Source organism: Calidris pugnax, unplaced genomic scaffold (genome assembly GCF_001431845.1).
Source record: "Calidris pugnax isolate Ruff unplaced genomic scaffold, ASM143184v1 scaffold32, whole genome shotgun sequence".
Lineage (NCBI taxonomy): Eukaryota > Metazoa > Chordata > Aves > Charadriiformes > Scolopacidae > Calidris > Calidris pugnax.
This window is the reverse complement of record NW_015090783.1, coordinates 4,666,209-4,685,095: the sequence shown is the minus strand read 5'-3', so window position 1 is coordinate 4,685,095 and position 18,887 is coordinate 4,666,209. Positions and strand designations below refer to the sequence as shown.

The 18,887-nt window shown below is 36.8% G+C and overlaps 1 protein-coding gene across 6 annotated transcripts in view; it reads left to right on the top strand.

Annotated features, from left to right (window-relative positions):
• The window catches only part of RIMBP2 (RIMS binding protein 2), a 160,029-nt gene that overhangs the window by 36,908 nt on the left and 104,234 nt on the right, over positions 1-18,887 (top strand). For 3 of the 6 annotated variants that reach the window (XM_014963742.1, XM_014963747.1, XM_014963774.1), the window contains exon 3: positions 377-514. The exons of the other annotated variants lie outside the window; for them this stretch is intronic. In XM_014963742.1, coding sequence (XP_014819228.1) covers positions 377-514 — 138 coding nt within the window. The remainder of the gene's footprint in view (positions 1-376; positions 515-18,887) is intronic. 6 annotated transcript variants of the gene reach the window in all.

Sequence of the window (18,887 nt, the reverse complement as noted above, 5' to 3'; positions counted from 1 at the left end):
TTAGTTCTATGTCCTTACATTTTATAGAGAAAATATTGAAACTGAATTATTTTCATTTACCCTCTGAAATTAATTTCCAGCAAGGGGCTAATGACCATACTATTTAAGTCTTATTTTGGAGTTTTATGTTGGACTTCACTCTTGTTGACTGCCCTGACAAAATGTTTTTCAGCTAGGCTGAATTTATTAGTTTAAATTGGCTTCTATTGTATGTAATGTATATTTAACCATCATTTTCAAGCAGCATTTGGGGGCATATGAGTGAAAATTATGTTAATGAAACAGCCTGTGTTGTAGAAAGAGCAAGTGCTAGTCAGCTAGTACAAATGCAGTTTTAACAAACGGGCCACTTGACTTGTTTTGTTTTATTCTACAGTTTGGAAATGATCCATCATGTCTGCAGCCTGCAACATCACAGAAAATATTTGATCAGACCCAGTTTTTAGAAGAGACCCGTATTTCTAAGTCTCATGTCACCACCCTAAATCAAGAGCATCATCGTTGGCAGTTTTTAGTAAGTCCTGTCTTTTTTTTTTACTGTTTCATGGCAACTGATTGATTTAAAGACAAGCGTAGTTTTGCAGTCCCTGCTACTGCTTTTGTTTGGTTGATTGATTGGGTGAGGTTTTTTGTTTGCATGTGCACTCACATCAGGGGGTTGGGGTTTTCTGAGTGGGAGTGTTTGGGAGAAGGAGGGGTTTTATAGCGATACATTTTGGATTAATTTCTTAGCATCTTATAGAACACTAGTAGTACTTAAATAATATACAGGTGTGTTTGGGACATAATTTAATCATGAAATGAGACTTTAATTTAAAAAAATTGTTATAACTAGTAATTCCAGTGCTTTGTTCTGGATGCATACATACAAAATACAGAATCCAGTGCTTAATGGTTAGGATCAGCACATTCCATTCTGTTTTCGTATATATGTTCTGACACTTGATTCTGAATGTCAGCAGATTTTTTTCTGGTTGCATTTCATGCGTTTGCACGCTTTCTGATTTCCAGGCACCTTTTGCCTTCAGAGAAGAACCTTTTAGAAGGATTCTTTGAATATAAAAGCTATAGGGTAATGTTAGTGTACCTGAAGACAACTTGCAGAGAAGAATGTGTGTGCCATTGAGGTGCCTTGAATTCTTCCTTTTAGATAAAGTACTTAAGTACAAAGACATTTGAATCCATAAATGGACAAATTTCTGTTTCTTTTTAAAATCAGAGTTGCAGATGGAGCACTACATTTTGTTTCCTATAATTAGTAGCTGTTTTTGCTTTCATTACACCAAGGAATTTACTTCTTTTTGCACTGTGAAATTGTAATGGGTGTAACTTCTTTATTATTTTTTTTAACTTGATAATGAAAACAAAAAGATGGTGAAGAAGGAAAACAAGCTTTTGGAAGTTTGTTGAGAAACGAGGTTGAAGTAGTTGTATCGAGTTGAATTTTGGAGTCAATTTACAGTAGTAAATGTAGAATTGGTAAGTAGAGGAGGAAATCTACTATGTACACAGTTATCCTCTAAAAACTTGCCAGTTGCCCAAGGTAGCTAAACCATAATTTCATGGTTGTCCTTTTCACAGAAGTGCCTGCTTAATGAAGCTACTTCTCCCCGTGCCTGCCCCAGGGTTATTTTTAGCACAGATCACTTCCTCACAGAGCTCCTTCTGCAGCTGCAGAAGCAGTTGTAATGGCACATTTGGGAAGTGTAGCATGTCTCTGGAGAGTCAGTGATGGGCCTGATCTCATCCAATTACCAGCAGAAACAAATCCTATAGTGTATAAGGATACTGGGACATGAGAATCCTTGTATGAACTTCTAGAATTGCAGAAACTTTCTATATTTCATCTACCATTTCAGAGACACTGAAAAAAACCCAAATGACTGACTCTATTCAATAATAGTGGTGAAATAAATCATATTGATGAGTTTGGAACTCTACATTGCCTTTATCCATTGTTTATTATTTAGTCGTAGTAGAAGGACATAGTAGAATAGTTGCTTCTGAATGTAATGTCAAAACTTTGTGACTTGGCAATGAAACATCTGTCTGTCATTTGTTAACAGTGGGTTTTTTGCTGATATAGGAAGCAAATTGTGTTAAAAACTTGGCTTTTCTTTATCAAGAGTAAAGCATCTGAAATTGTGTTTAGACATACAAGATGAAGTAGCCTAAGCCATTTCTAATGTTTTGGTTCAGATTTTCCTGAAACAGAGTAAACTGTAAGTTCCAGAGCTTCCATTTAGATATAAACTTCAGGTCTTTGTTTCTCAACCTAATGCTGTTTTACAGAGAAATACTCTTTTCAAATGAGGTAGACAGAATAACATACAGCAAATTCTACAGAGAATGTAATATATTCCTTTTAATGTATAAGGGGCAGAGGAGTTGATAGTGAAGGTTTATTCTCTAAGCATGCTTTATAGCTGTTAGCCCAGGTTTTGCACTCTTCATAGAGTTGATTGCAATTCATTATTGCATAATTGAAATTACACTTGTATTTAAACAAGACTTGATCCTATAACTGGACTGCATGTTTGAATACTTGCTATTCCCATATCCTGTCCCATTTTTAAAAAGGAGCTATTGTGCCAACCTAAAAGCATGTATGTCTGTATCTGTGTGAAGAACATGTGCATAGTGTAAGTCCTTTAGACTCTTCAGTACTTACAGGTGTTATGAAAAATAAGGTACTGTGATTTATTTTCCAATGATAATGAGTTCTGAGGAGCATATATTTGGTCAGTCACTTGATCCACACCTCTTGGTGACTGAGTTATAACATGCATTTCATATATCACCTTTGATCTTCAAAGCACTTTGCAACCATTAACTAACTAATTAAATTTAAAGAAAATTCATAAAAAGATGCCATTTTTAAACCTAAAGTTCTTATGTTGTATCTTACTGAACTGAAAGTAAAGGCTTAAAGCTTTGCTTTAAGAGCCTGAGATTTGAAGCTTCAGGTTCTAAATTTGGTGCTGGATTTATCCATCTGAAGGGTATGAGTTTGATTGCATCAGAAGTAATTATATTTAATATGACAAGAGAAAAGGGCATAAATGTGATATTTTGAAGGGCTGTTAATGCCTTCTTTGCATCTCTGCTTCTGAAAAGAGTAATTACATAGCTGCAATGTGAACTGAATATTAAGGTCTGGTAAAAGACATTCCTGGTGAAAAAAGTGAAGTCAATCTTCTAACATTGTGTGTAGAAGTTCCCTTAACAGAAGGGATTTGAGAAGGTGGGTAGTTGTTTGTAGATTTGGACCCAGACCGACTTGTGGCAAAAATGGGATGCCGTTGAAATTAGCGGGAATTTTGCTGTTAATTTCATTCATGCAGGTAATTCATGCTTTCTAGAAGCATAAAGTTGTGTTGTGAACTTTGGACACCCAAGCCAGCCTCTGTTTTAAACACTATTGTTTATATAGTATTCTATTACAGATAGTAAGAGATCTAGATACTCTGATGCCAAGATTAAAATTTCCCAACGAACTAATAAACAATGTTTCTTTCATACTCTACTTACAGCACTTGGGAGCTAAATTTTAACTTACTGTTCACTTCTTTTTAATTTTTAATGAGTAGCTACAGCTATATCAGTAACAATAACTTTTAAGCATTTACACTGCAGATCAGAAGAAATAAGTGCAATTTTTCATTCTGGTACTCTATGTTTCAGCAGTGGTTTTGCTGCATGAGGAAAATCCTGTATTTTAATAAACAGAGACCATTTTTTTTTATCTACAGACAAATGTTCCCTTCGTCTTCTGTCATTAGCTTCCAGGTACATAAATATAACAGACTTACACCGGTTACCTGTTAGTTACCAGGCAACGGCGGCATTTGACACTGCCTGCAGCTGCAGGGAATGACGTGCAGCTCTCTGATTGTAAATTAAAGTGCTCTGAATTTTGAACTGAGGTTGATAAAAAGGACATTAGTGTGTGTATAATGCCACTTTCACTACACTAGCAACATGTCAGCAGAGTTTCTATAACAACAGCAGTTTCCTGAGATATAGCCTTCTATCACATGCTCGTGATGGAAGAATTGTAATTGCTTTATTCTTTTGCAGTACGTAGTTTCCTCTCCAATACCCACTGTACTCCATTTAAACCTTTTTGCATCTGTGCAAAGCAGGAATCTGTCATGCTTCCCAAATGTTCACTTGGATTCATTGTTTACTGAGGCCAGAACACTAGATGTTTATAATAATAGGCAAAAATTGGGCTTTAAGAGGAAAAAAAATATTTTAAATTTGTAAATATTTTGAGTATGCTTGCTATTCAGACATGGTTTTAGTCTCTTGACAATGGCAGAACAATGAACTAATGGATATTAGTATAATAAACAAAGCCATGAATGCTTCTGAGATAATACTTGGATATAGCCTAGATAGCTGACTCTATGAAAGAAACCTTTTAAGGTTACCTGTCTTTCCTGTGCACTTTGTAAAGGCAGCACAGTCAGGAGAAAGATATTTTAAATGAAATCCCTTTCTAAAGACGGATATTAGAGCCTATGATGAGCCCATAGCTCAGTGGCTTACATCAAAGATAAAAGGCATATTGGTGAAAAGTGTATTGGATGTCAAAAAGTTATATAAAACTGTATTTTTGAGCTGTGCTCTTTTATCAAGCATAACCAGAAAAACTGAGATGTATGAACAGGAGCATATTAGTGTATGTTGAAGTTTACAAATTCCTGTCTTAACCTTTGCTTAGCACTCATGCATATTTTATATGCACAGATCCAGTATTTGCATCTATGTTTGGGGATCTTAGTACAGATTCCAAATGCGAAGGCGCTTTACTGACAAATGTTGTTTAAAAAAACCCAAAGAAGTCCTTCCATAAAGTTTAAAACTGACAAGGTGTCACACAGAATGTTTGTGTTTAGGTCAAAAGTAACTACATAACTACAAACTACAGTCCCAGAATTTTTAATCTTATGATAAATTAACCTGAAGTTAAACTTGAAAGTACTGTATTGCTTGGCATTGTGCTTCAGCAAACATTCCTGCAACTTGGAACCTTTGCTTTAGAAGGGGAAATAGTGCAAGTTACTTTCTCAGTGTGAAGTATAGTGAATAGAATGAGTTTGGGAGTTGGACACCAGTTTACTAAAGGCATAGAAACTTCTGCTCATCTGCTTCAATGGCTTAGTGTGAAGTATAGTGAATAGAATGAGTTTGGGAGTTGGACACCAGTTTACTAAAGGCATAGAAACTTCTGCTTGTCTGCTTCAATCTGAGGCCAGATCTCTGATTTGAAACAGCACTTGTGATTCTGCCCTTCAAAGCAGCAGTCTGGTTCTGTTTCTAATAGATTAAAACTGGATGTATGAAGAAAGAAGTGTCTTCAGACACTTGAAAACGTGAAAACATTCAGGGCGCACTGGCAGTGTGTAAGATTGCAGTTATAGTGAGGTATGGGAAAGTATGTGCAATACTTCAGTTATTTACTGCTGTCAGTAACTGGCGTAAGTGATTCCACTGATGCTGCAGACAACTCACAATGTACTTCAACAAGCACAAGATTTTGCAGAACAGAGCTCTCAAATAGTGCGTCTAGTTGTGGCTAACCTGTGTAACTGCATTCTAACAGGACCTATTCTGTGCAAAGCCATGCTAAGGAGTGTGGGAGTGTGCCCATCAGCCTCACCATTTTCTGTCAGGTTGGGGGAGAGGCATCCACCAGCTGTATGCAGGACTGCAGGCTTCTCTAGGTACATGGTGGCTACTTCTCTCCTTTGGGAATATGTATCACTACACCATATAGGGCCTTGGTATGACTTATTTTATTTTGGAGGGCCAGAAACATTGGGATGTTTTCTCTTATGCACACAGCTGTCTATAAGGTACCTGCATTGCTCTTGAAACCTTGGTAGAGATTTTCTGTATTTGGGGGAAAGCTCCAATGTAAGTGCCTTGCTTCTCAAATCTACTGAGAGTGAGATCTCATTTTTTGGATTTCACTGAGTGTTTCTCTGAAGCAGCTCCACTGGTTAATGCTTCTCAAATCTACTGAGAGTGAGATCTTATTTTTGGATTTCACTGAGTGTTTCTCCGAAGCAGCTCCACTGGTTGATTTTTTTCCTTCTTAAAAAAAAAAAATAATAGTTTCAGACACATTCAAAGCATTAGTTCATTGTTACCTGAGAGGCAGTGGGTGGACAAGGGAAATGAGTCGTGCTCAGCATAGCAAGGAGATAATGAGCTATATAAATAATTAGCAACACATTTTAAAAATATGTTCCTATAGAGCCAAAAGTATCTTGGCTTGAGTGCATGGTCTCAAAGACGTAATCGAAACTATTCATTTCAGCAAGGCAAATATGATTTAGCTCTTTCTCTGTGTGGGTTTTTAGAATCCGTAAAATGCAAAGTGTAGTCATAAAGGAACAGAGTATGATTAAAAGCAAAGCACGCTACATTAAGACCACTCATGAACATATTTTAAAACTTCCTGGTTCCTTCTTTAGCAGTAGATGGCATATTTTGTGAAGTTGCTATGAAGATTTTCAAGCCGTTTCTAATAGCTGAAAATCCTTTCAATGGGATTTGATCTTTTACAAAAATCCAAGGCTAATATTATTGATGAAATCTTATTGAAATGAGAAAACAGCTATATAACTGAATATCTGTTAAGAAGGGGATGACCCATTATCTCTTTACTAACAGCTCCCTTGTTCCCTGTGGCAAGATTTTACTTGCAAATGGCCAGAGGGTGTCTGAGGAAGCTGTTAGAGCCACAGCTCTCATCCCAGAGTGAAATGCTCCTCTTTCTGGCCACATCACCCTGTTGTGTTCATTTAGCCTTATGACTAAGCCGTGTAGCTCTGTTTTAAGTATTCTGGCTGATCTGCTTTCGGTATTTGAAAATCCTGTGGTTTTATTTGCTTATTAATTTCTGTGCTAGCATATTCTCCCCTAATTGCTGATGTGTTTGTGTGTCATTAGAAAAGGGCCTTTGTGCTTTAAATTTCTAGTTCAGTTTTATTGATTAGGAGTTAACGGGTGGTTTAGACAAGTGTCTTTCAGATGTGATGCTTGCTGCTATACACTGTGTGGTAGATAAGTGAAATCCAAAATACTATTTTCTTATATTTTGGGCACATTGCAAATAAACTGTGTATTCACTTTCGTAAATAATAGTGACAAAACTAAGAGTTATACACATCTATCTGGGGTAGGTTTGTCCTTATTGTAGCAACCTGCTGAAGAAAATACCTGTCATTCCTCATGGGACACCCAGTAGGTGAGAACCACTTGCTCTCAGAAGAGGAGTGCTGAAGCCAAGCAAGACCCAGTAACTTTAGCACAATGCTTTATTAGATAAAATTCTTGTAGTCTTTTGACTACAAACTGAAGATGCATGTGCTGGTCTAAGAGCGGTCTGTGCTGCTGGATTTAAACGTGCGCTACCAAGCAGCTCATGGGCAGCACTCCAATCCCAGAAATGCATTGCTTGCTTTGATTACTTTCTCTGCTAGTAAAAATAAGAAGCAAGGCCAAGGATATGAGCAGGCAGAGTGACTGTGACTTAGAGCTGTGATATATATGTTGGGATTTTTCTTTTTCTCTACGGATTTAAATAGAGATGTAGTAGAGGGAAGCTGGCCCGGCTACGGCCCTGGCAGTGACTTGTTGTCTTTGTGGATTAACAGGGAACTCCAATCTGCAAGGCCGTCAATCTGGCTCCTCTCATCAGCACTGAATCACTTTAAAAACAGTGCATGTGATTATCAAAAGCATTTCCATTTATAACACACAGTGGCAATTCAGCTCAGCCACCAGAAAATAAGAACATTATATATTAAAAGGATGTTGGAAATTTATGAAATATATAAATGTGGCAATAAAATATACATATGGTTGTCACTTTATGGAGCTGTGAATACCTATTGATACTTTAAATGGCGGTATTCCATTAGCGTGTCTGTGATATGTGCACATCAGCAAAGACATTAGGGACTGGAGTCCAAAGAAACAGTGATTAGCATATTTTAAAGTCTCCTGCACTGACTGCTTAAATACATTTGCATTAATAGAAAGATGAGGCTCTTCATGATGTTCTCTATATAACAAACGCTAAAAATAGTTTTATTAGAACTCTGACTGCAGTTCTACTAAATTTTAACAGTTTGGGGGAAAGGAAAACACTTTTGAAAGGTTATAATTAATGAGTTATGTGTTGTTGTTTTTTTTAAAGTGTACCAAAATAACATGAAGAAATTGGGACAAGCGTGCTATTTTGTGCCTTCGGCATTTTGATGGTTTGCAGCCTCACTTCCCACTTGAGATGGGGGCGGGCTTTGCTGTTGCCTGCTCTTAGCACCAAGCCCTCTGCAGCTGGTTAGAAAGAAATTCAATGAGTAAATTTGAAGATGATTACACAGAAAGGAAATTCTGTTCTGAATTTACAAAGCAAAGCATTATGCCTACCACTTGAAAGGAAATCCAGCATGGTATAACTTTATTTGAGAGAGCGTAAATTGTATTTAAATAGTTGATGGTTCAAAAATTTAGGTCAAGGTCCAGAAAATTTAAGGTTTGAAAATATCCAGTTTCCTGTTGTGATGGGATAAAAAAACCAAACAAAATTCACCTGTGGCAATACAGCCTGCACATAACGCTGGGCATGCTGTTGTGGAGAAAAGAGAAGCAAACCCCAGTGCAGCTGTGCAAGTGAAGAACCCGGGGTTAGATCAGGGACTGAAGCTGTGATGGGTGGAGTGAATTTTAGGCCTTCTAGTTCCATTCTGTGCTGTCTGGGATGAGAAAGGGGAGTTTATAAAGCAGGAGCTGCTGTTTTCAATTCACTGCTGTAATCATAAACAGTATCATAATGGGCAGGGAGATGATTATTAGAACAACTGTAACAGCTGGAACCCACTAGTATTATCATTGCCATCATTGCTGTGTGCTCTAAGATCCCTACACGTGCTCTGGTAATTTGCAGTTTCTGGATGAGCATAACCATCCTAGGCATACATGGTGTTGACACAGGAAAGATATAACGCTGTGAAAGAGATTTTTTGCATATTTTTTATGAATGAAGAGTCTGCTTTTCTGATTAAATATATACTTACTTGCTAAGATGCTGAAGAGTTTAGTAACTGTATTCTCAGCCATATTTGGAGGCAGGTCCATGCTTAAAGTTCAGAGAATAAATGCCGTAATATTTCATAATGTATCCTTGTAATACATGCCCTACAGAATTTAAAGCAGAATGTTCAGGAACCCGCTAGAACTAGGGTAACAAAATTAGAGTTTTCTTGTTTCTGAAGAAGTTTTCATGGTATGAAAAACATTGTTGCAGATAACTAAACAAAGCAGTGTTGTAAAATATATGGGAACAAAACATCATTTTCCTAAGAAATGCATCAGAAGTACAGTGATCTATACAGATGTAAAGGAAATTATTATTAGCTGGTAACTCAGTTGACTGGATATGAGGCTAGAAGATTAAAGCTCAGTCTTACAAATAAAAAGTAATTAATATTTTTAATTAAGGTACAAACAGTAATTTTCTCATAACTTTCTAGTTTTAGAATGGATGTGGTCAAATGCTTAATGAGATGTTTCTGGATGTCTGACTCCATGTTGTAGTACTCTGGATACACTCATTAAAAGACTTGCTGTCGGTTTATATATTGTGTGTGAACTCAACTGAAAAATACTGCAGGAGGAACTTATGAATGATAATCGATGGCTTAAGACTTTGGCTTTTTTTTCTTTATGGAAATTCATTCTTCATCTCCTCATCTTACCTCCTGCATTTAAACAATTATATTGTACAAGCAATTCCTACACAAACATCGATACACAGTATTATGTTTAACATGTAGTTCATCGTGTCTGTGCATTTGGGGTTTTCTGGGGGGGTTGGTTTGATGTTTCCGAATTTTGATTGTTTTACCTTTGGTGCATGCTTGAGTTCTGACAACAGCATATTCATTAACCAATGTGCTACTACAAAAGTTTGCTGTTAGCTAAGATCTTTATTGATACAAGCGATTCAATGAACTTAAGCGTGGTATTTTTTATACTTGTACTAGATCTTCACTTATACAAAGTTTCATCATTTTCAATCCATGAGTTTCATTTAACCATATATAGGGAGCCACCACAAGTGCATGTCAGCTTTCGGTGAGGGTGTAGGACTGCGTAACGGTCCTGTCTGTGCAATTCTGAATGGATTCATGTTCATTTTCATACTTAGGAATTAAGAACCAAAACTTCTACATCCATATGCCTTCAAATCAGTATATAAAATATCTTTCCACATTGTGATGAAGTCCTTTTTTGAGGTATTGTATTTTATTCTGTTTCAAAAATAATAAGGGGGGAGGCTGTGACGATTATCATTTGGGGTTTTCTGGGGGGGTTGGTTTGATGTTTCCGAATTTTGATTGTTTTACCTTTGGTGCATGCTTGAGTTCTGACAACAGCATATTCATTAACCAATGTGCTACTACAAAAGTTTGCTGTTAGCTAAGATCTTTATTGATACAAGCGATTCAATGAACTTAAGCGTGGTATTTTTTATACTTGTACTAGATCTTCACTTATACAAAGTTTCATCATTTTCAATCCATGAGTTTCATTTAACCATATATAGGGAGCCACCACAAGTGCATGTCAGCTTTCGGTGAGGGTGTAGGACTGCGTAACGGTCCTGTCTGTGCAATTCTGAATGGATTCATGTTCATTTTCATACTTAGGAATTAAGAACCAAAACTTCTACATCCATATGCCTTCAAATCAGTATATAAAATATCTTTCCACATTGTGATGAAGTCCTTTTTTGAGGTATTGTATTTTATTCTGTTTCAAAAATAATAAGGGGGGAAGGCTGTGACGATTATTTTAGAAAAAGGAGGAAATAAAAGAAAAATGGGGAAAAAAAAGAAGAAATAGGAGGAAAAAAAGAGAAAAAATAAAAGAAAATGAGTCCTTAGTGCTGCTAAAAGAAGCATTTGGATGTCCTAGTAGCATTGTGCTGGATGTGATGTAAATATGGATGGGTGGCAGAATGGGAGACATAAGGATGATTCATAATCTTAGCAGGGAAAAAGTAGTAAAATAGGTAAGCTGCTGTGATAGTAGGGTGTTCAAAGCAGTTCTAGGAGTTTCCCTCAGGATATTTTGACAACTGATGATAATTTGCAGGGAGTTTGGGATATTTCAGCCTAACTAAACACATTATGTGAGAAGCTTATTCATATTTTTTGAAAGGATGGAACCTCTGAGATCATTAAAATTTGGCCTTGAAAGCTCAAGAGACTAGTTTTCACCCCCCTATTTCTGGCATAACAATTTCCATTTCAGCACTTGGATTCTTCTTTTTCTATCAGTTGGCTTCTGGCAGAAAATGTGGATTGATTTTATTTTAAAAAATAATCAAGATCTTTTAAATTTCAAAATTTTAACAAACAAAAAGGCTCAGTTCATAGCTAATTTTATCCCAACTGTGTTTTTCAAATTCTTAATCTGTTATTTCCATCTTCAGCTGTGCTTTTATAGAAAGAACTCTGTAATCATACTGCCCACTGTAGGGAGAATTCTGAATAGAGCTAAAAGAAGCACTTGTGTGTTAGAACCTTTTGTCTTCTTTTATTAACAGTTTTCTATATTTGCATTACGATTTGAAGAAATGAGAGAGAATGTGTTAGTCACGCACTGGCCTGTATTTACATGCTAATCTTGGTATTCATGCAAGTACAGTTTCTTTGGAAGATTTAGCTGGAAGAGGAGGAAAGAGTCAAATGTATGCACTGAACTTCAAATCCATGAGCTATCACTTTGTAATGTGAGTAGTAAGTTTGCTGGAGGCAGTTCCTGATTATATGAGAGAGATGTTGGATTTGCTGGATAATGATTGTGTTATGGATCTCTGAAACCTGTCTTTAGATGCAGCAGGCTCTGGGGCAACATTAGGCTCCAGAGCTCCCTACCAATTTCATAGCAAACTTGATTAAGCCATTAAATTGCAGATCATTGCTGACAGTAAATTAATTCTTAATCCGAGTCCTATTCTGTGCTACATTGGGAGACTTTTGCCAGGAGGCCAGTGGCTTGAAAATGGGTAATTAAATTTTGCTGTAAATACATTTTTATCTACCCTTCTGCTTGCAGGAGCTGGCAAACCAGCGAGAGCCATTAATTAATACCTGTAATTTGGTTTAGTGGGATACGCCTTGCTCCTGTCAGATTCTGAAATGTAAACCAAGGCTATGAAGTGAGGAGTAAGTAAAAGATAAAGAAAGCTGATAAAAATGTATTCATAAGAGAATTTGTTCTTATTTATCTTTGTAAAAAATGTTGGCTAGTTTGCAAATTTAACAATACTTTGGTCAGAGGTCAATGTAGAAAAGAAAAGTTTAAAAAAAAAACAAACCAGAAATATAGGAAAAGTAACAATAGTAGCAAGATGTATTCTGGGCATTTCTCAATTATGTAATTAAACCCTTATGACCCAACTTTACAACTTCAGGAGGTAATTTTAGCAGGCTGATCATCTCTGGTGCACATAGAGTTGGTGTGCGTTGGTTGTCACACAAGGGATTTTTTATTGTTTGAATTTGAACCAAGAAGTAGCATTTGCAGGTTTTGTATCAGAAGAAAATAATGCTAGCACTGTATTCACACCATTCTCTTTCCATCCCTCTGAAAAAAACCTCAGTTTTCCTACTTTTCTTACATAGTACTTCAAGGAAATGCAAAAACTGAAAGTTGGACAATGAGACTACTTTGTAAGGAAAAATGCCTCTTTACTCTTGCTAAAGAGAGAAGCAAGCTTCTCCACGTTATTTGCTTATGATAAATAGTTTCTTGTGTCTTAAGAGTTCAGGGTTACTTCCAGCTCTCCAAACTGGTTTAAGTCTTTCATAGTCTGACTTTCGTTCATGTACTCCTAAGATTCCTATCAGAGGACTGAAGCTCACCCAGAGCTCAAACAGAAAGTGATACAGCAAGAGGGAGGTCAAAATACATCCTTTTGAAAGGATGGTATGAGAGATGAAGGGGGAAAAATGCCTAGAGAAAGGATTGAGCATGAGCAGTTGGGTTTGTCCATGTCCAAATAGTAGAGGGAACTATCTTCATTGCTTTCTAGTACTTTTAAAATTTTCATTATTTTGTAATTGTGTGAAAAATTTTCTAGAAAAGAAGGAACAACAAGCCTATGGGGATGTTTTAACAACATTACTGTCTGTCTGTCTTTATCTGTGAATCAATCTGAGTTATATTCAAGATGTCTCTTGGCAACCTAATGATATTAGCCTTAGCAGTGCTGTAGCTCATTTACTCTTCTGTGGTTAACATTGCAGACAGAGCTGAGTTTTGGAAAATAGATGTTCAGAAACCTCAGAAGGTAAAAGGTGTGCTTGGCAGCGAGCAAGTCTATAAGCTTTATCTGAAATGAGAAGGTCATGTAAAATGGAAGATATCTGATAGTGACACCACCAGGAAAATTTCAGTTTTCTGGCAAGAATCATAAGAGCAACAACGGTAGTTCAATAAAAAATAATGTTGCTATACTTAACTTGGCTCTGTTTACTAAGGTTGAAAAGCCCAGAACAAGGGTAGGATTAATTTGAAGATACGGCATGCAAAGTGGGTAAGTTGTTAAAATGTAAGTTGGGAAAAAGTCCTGAGAGAGAGCAATAGAGAGACAAGGACAGAATGTAAGTGCAGCTCTTTTTTGGGGGGCAATAAATGTTGTATTTAATGAACTCCAGTGCCAATTAAAATTGCAGAATTGCAAGGTATTTGAAATTTGAGGGAGTAGTAAAAAAAAAATAGCGACCTAGTTGTTTGGAGAGAAATGCTTTTAAATGGACAAGGTTATTGATAGCTGGCTTTGTACATGAATAAAATAATTTACTTTATGTGAGGTTTTTTTGTAAAGAGTGCTTCCCACTAGAACTATGAAATATGTAGTGAGTAAGCCTGTTACACCGCGATCTCTGGTACCCTCCCGTTCTCTAACTGACAAAGTTCCACAAAGGAAAGATGTGGTAAGACAGGCTTTGTAGGGGTCTGTGCAATTATTTCTGTTCAGGCCTGTGGATCCCAAAAGCCTTCTGAGCTTAATCTCCTTTTTACCTTCTGAACAGCATGATTGCATTAATGATATATGCAGGAAAACATATGTGTGTATATATATAGGTTTATGTTTATATGTTTTTTTATAGAGATAGAACTTTATCTATATATATAGATAATATTATGTGCATATGCATGTAATATTGTGTATGTTCAAAATCCACATTCTGAGATTTGTTTCTTTGCTTTCTAGTGTTATTAAAAATTTAACCGTGTCTCCAGCAGAGACACTTTGTCATTTTGAGAGCAATGTAAATGTTAATAATTAAAAGCAATTAAAAAGTGTGTTAAAAGTCATGTAATTTTTATAAGCTAGCTGACTGAATAATGGATGTCTCCTAGATTTTCTAGAGTGCCAAACTGTTATTAAACAAAGCCTTTTGCCATCTTAGAAGTCCTGTAGAAATGAAATAACCTATTTTGTCAACTTAGAAATCCAGATGAGGTTTTTGAATGAAATTATAAATTATGATCCCTGATAAGTCCCATAATCACCATGCATGGACTACTCCAAAGGGGGTCTTTATTTCCATGACTCCAGAGGTACAAGATTCCAAGTGACAGGTGAAATAAAAGAAATATGTGTTAAAAAACCCAACATTCTGAATGTTTTAGTTAATCTACTGACCATACAGCCTAAACTGTAGCCACTTTTTAGAGGGCTCACTCCTCAGAAGTAAGTACTACATTTCTAGCAAATAGGAAATACTGTTCTTTTTCTGAAAGTATAACTAAAGAGCTAAGAAAGCAAAATGCTGCCTCCTTTCTCTTTTTCTAAAAAAAAATGAGTAAGTACAAAAAAAAGCCATAGCTGCATGATTGGTAAAGAGAATTTTACACAAGAATAACAATTATTGTGTGAGTCAAGAGAGTTGTAGCAGACAGCAGCCCAACCAGAAGTTTAAAGTCAGTATTTCTTGACTGCACTGGTGTTTTATAGGGCTAAGCCTTTCTGCACATAGTTTAAGCACGGGCCTTGTATGAGCCTCAGGTATGTAACCTTTTTGCATTTCCTTGAAATCACTGAGTGGAGGGTACAGTACGGGATACGAGTGCTTCTCACTGCTTGTCCGTTACATCACTGTCTGGAACCATTGTCTCTTGCAGTAATCTGTGCCCAAGGAGCATTGAGGTAAACCGCGTTCCAAAGAGAAACTACAGGTTCTTGCCTAAAACATTTTGGTCTCACAATGCTGTGTATTCAAGGAACTGAAAGGGACAGCAGGCTGCAATACCACCCATCCTCAGGTTAGCACTTTGATCCTGAATTTCCCGTAGGGCCAAAGTTCTCCAAGCACATTAACGGCAGTTCCAGAACCAACATGCAGGCCGTCACTGCACTGGGTCCAAAGCTTTCTAAAAATGTGAATTTTACTTTATTTACTACTGCAGATACTTTCCAAAATTTTGGATTCTTGAGGCAGTTTTTGAGTAAGAATGAGAGAGCTTCTCTGGAACAGAAGTAAATTGGGCTTCTCTGATAAGGAGGAACAGGTGTCCTGGTGTGTGACTTATGCATTTCTGTTGTATGTGAGTTCACAGAGCTGTGGAAAAGTCGTCTTCGGATCAGGTTTGTAGGCAGAACTGTTGTCAAAACTGTCAACGGCAAAGCACTGACTCTTGAAAAATTTCCAGAAATTAAACAATATAAGAATTTCCAGAAAGTTAAATAGCAGCATTGAACAATCAGTAAGAGTAGTTTCACTGAGCATACAGATGGATGATTTGCCATTTTCTGGGTGTACATTGCCACTGTCTTATGAAATATCACTGGAGTTGGATTGTTCCAGGCTGTAATTGCTTCTGTTATTCCAAATGAATAAAGATCACTTGGTAGTCCCCAGTTCTGGAAGGTAATTGGAAAAGAAAGAGTGTTTACTGACATTTTCTGAACAGTTTAAATTATTTATTTCTGAAATTGTTTTAAAAAATTCCATAGCCCATTCTCCTCCACTGCTCCTATAGGTTCTTGGTATTGGAGTTTGTGCCCTGGGGAAGGGCCTTTGGGCTCATACCTTTCTGTGTAGTTTTGTTGTGATGGTGGGAGAGGGCTCAAAGATCCCTACTGGTCTGGGCAGTATTTTGAAAAAACAGAGTTAACGTAAAGGAAAAAGTTGTTTCTTTCTGAATTATTTCAGGCCTCTGAACCAACCTCATATTTATTCTATGGAAACCTCATCTTATCCACGTAGTAGGATAGTTTATATTTTGCAATGCCGCTAAGCATTACCTTGAAAGTGAAAAATGTTCCCTTAGCTCTTCTCTTACCAAAGGCAAATGGAAATTAGTTCAGAAATCTGCCTGGATTTCTTCATGTCCTTGCTGTGTCTCCGTGCCATGTTAATTCTGTCTGCTTTTATGTCTGCAATGAAACCACTGCCAGCCTCAGAGCTACAGACTTGTGCATCATGATTTAGAGAACAGAAAAATTTGGTGAATCAAATGCTTGACTTGGTTAGCTATTTTCTGTGAACTGCAATTTATCCTCTGAAGTGTGTTTTTCCTTGGCAAATAACTGAGGGGAAAAAACCCTACTTTTGCAAAACATCACCAATACAGAAAATTACTATGAGTTTTCTCCACCCATTCCTCTTTTCTGCTGTATCAGTGAGGGGTTTTTGTTTTGTTTTGTGGGCTTTTGTAACTTCAATTTTGGAATTCCAGTTCTGTTTCCTGAATTGCAGCCTTGAGAGTGCAGCTTCTTATCATATGAAGCAAATTAGATTGACAGATGAGCTGAGACATATCCTTTACAGGATATCAACTATTCAGATTCTGGAAATAATTTTCCTGAAATAGGACTGCGTCCTTATCTATAAAATGAATAAAACTGCAGTCCTCCCATGTAACAGTATTTTTAGCACATTACCATATAATTAAGTTTAGAAACAAGACAACCCCTCAAGTCTTGGAGATTGGGAAATCTCTACCTCAGTAAAGAAGGAGCACCATATTTAGTAAACCAAAAAGAACAGTCAGGCACTGTAAAAATTCTGTTAAATCAGGTTTAAGTAGCTGAACACCATGGGGTAGCTAGGTGGGGGGTAGGCTAGGTGTGGTGTTTTATCTAATATTATAGGAAGTTAAGCACTTTTTCTTCAGAGTCAACATTAACCATTTGAAACTACTCAGGATTTTAATCTGTTTTGAGCGGTGCATATGGAAGTCATCTGTGCTTTAGCACACCAGATATTTTTGGACTGTGGTTTCTCTTACAGAAAGCATAGATTTGGTAATACCAGAATTTTCTGTGAATTCTTGTTAGGAGGTGTTTGATAGAGCTAACAACTAAACACAATTCCAAAAAAGTGTGTAGTCATTTCAAGTTGACAGTGTTTAGTGAAATTTGACAATGTTTGAGTTCTGTGCAGATTTCATTTACAGATTATGATTTATCCACTTCTGGTCCATTTAAAGTAATAGAGGTACAACGGTGAATACTGAAGAGAAGTATGATGATGACTTTGAAGAAAAGCAGAAGTGTTTTCAAAGTTTAATTTTGCCAAATTCCAAGGAACTCTTTCAGCTTAATAATTTTAAAATATTCTAAATTATCTGAAAATTTATTTAAAGGGCTTAATTTTATTTGTATACTGTAAATGTACACATGATGTTTTGGGAATCCTGCATTAATGGATATGTGGTACAAAAATTTAAAAAAGCTCCTCTGTTCTGAAATACTGATGAAGTAAGAATCTACAGAAGCCCTATAATAATGTGTTTATTATAATTTTCTAAGGCCAAGTTGCCAACTGTGATCTGTAAATCATTAGAAGTCCTCTGGGCATGTTGCTGATTTCTCCATCTGGTTTCCATCAGTTGTGCCCTTCTCCAAATTTCATAGTTCTAAGAGCGTCTGTCAATGAAGGAGAAGGGAGTTTGCGTCCCAGTCACAGTTGCAGAGATCTGATCCAACTGTGAATAAGATGATCACGGAGAAGCCGGGGGGTGAAGGTGGGGGGTTCTAGGCAGTACCAAATGAATGAGTAGGTTTCTACAAGAGAGTGGTTGTTCACCCTATGGGAAGGTGTTGCTTGGCCATAGTCTCAGCCTATTAATGGAATGTAAGATACAGACATTCGATAGGAATGACTACGACGAGTAACTGGATTGCACTTTAAGTGGTGCCTTGAATGAAATGGAGGGTGGTGGTTTTTTTTAGTTGCAAACATTAACTTAGTGAATAAAAAACGGTCATTTGTGCTAGTGAACAACAGCTTTAATATTGTTCTTTTCCATTTTTTTCCCCCAGGATTCCTTTTTACTCTTTTTTATAGAATATGGCCATAAAAGTTTCCAAGCAGGTTTGATTCAAGCGACATTAATGTCTCCTGCCCTGCAAATGCCTCTTCTGGTTCCTGAGCAGGCTGAAAAATCAGAGCCTGGCTTGAGCTGTTAGAACACATGCAGAGATCTGTGAAGAAAAATTAGCCTTTCTCACAGACTGCAAGAATAGCAAAAAGAAGAATAATGATGAAAGCTATTGCTGAACAAAACGAATTATTTTTAGAGGCCCTGTTCTCTTAGCTCAGCCAGTTGAAAAGAGAAGCCTTTCTGTGCCTGTGTATCTGCCTGTCGCTGTATAGTGTAGACGCACTGAGTATGTGTAATAAAGCTTTTTCAGTAGAATAGGAATATCCCTCTATTACTTTTATACTATCTGTTCTTTTGAAGAGACACTGATTAAAGAGCAGTGAATTTTAGGTCACAGTAGCCTAACCTTCTAACACGTTCAGAAATGGTCGTTTCTGTGTTACAACAGTGTACCA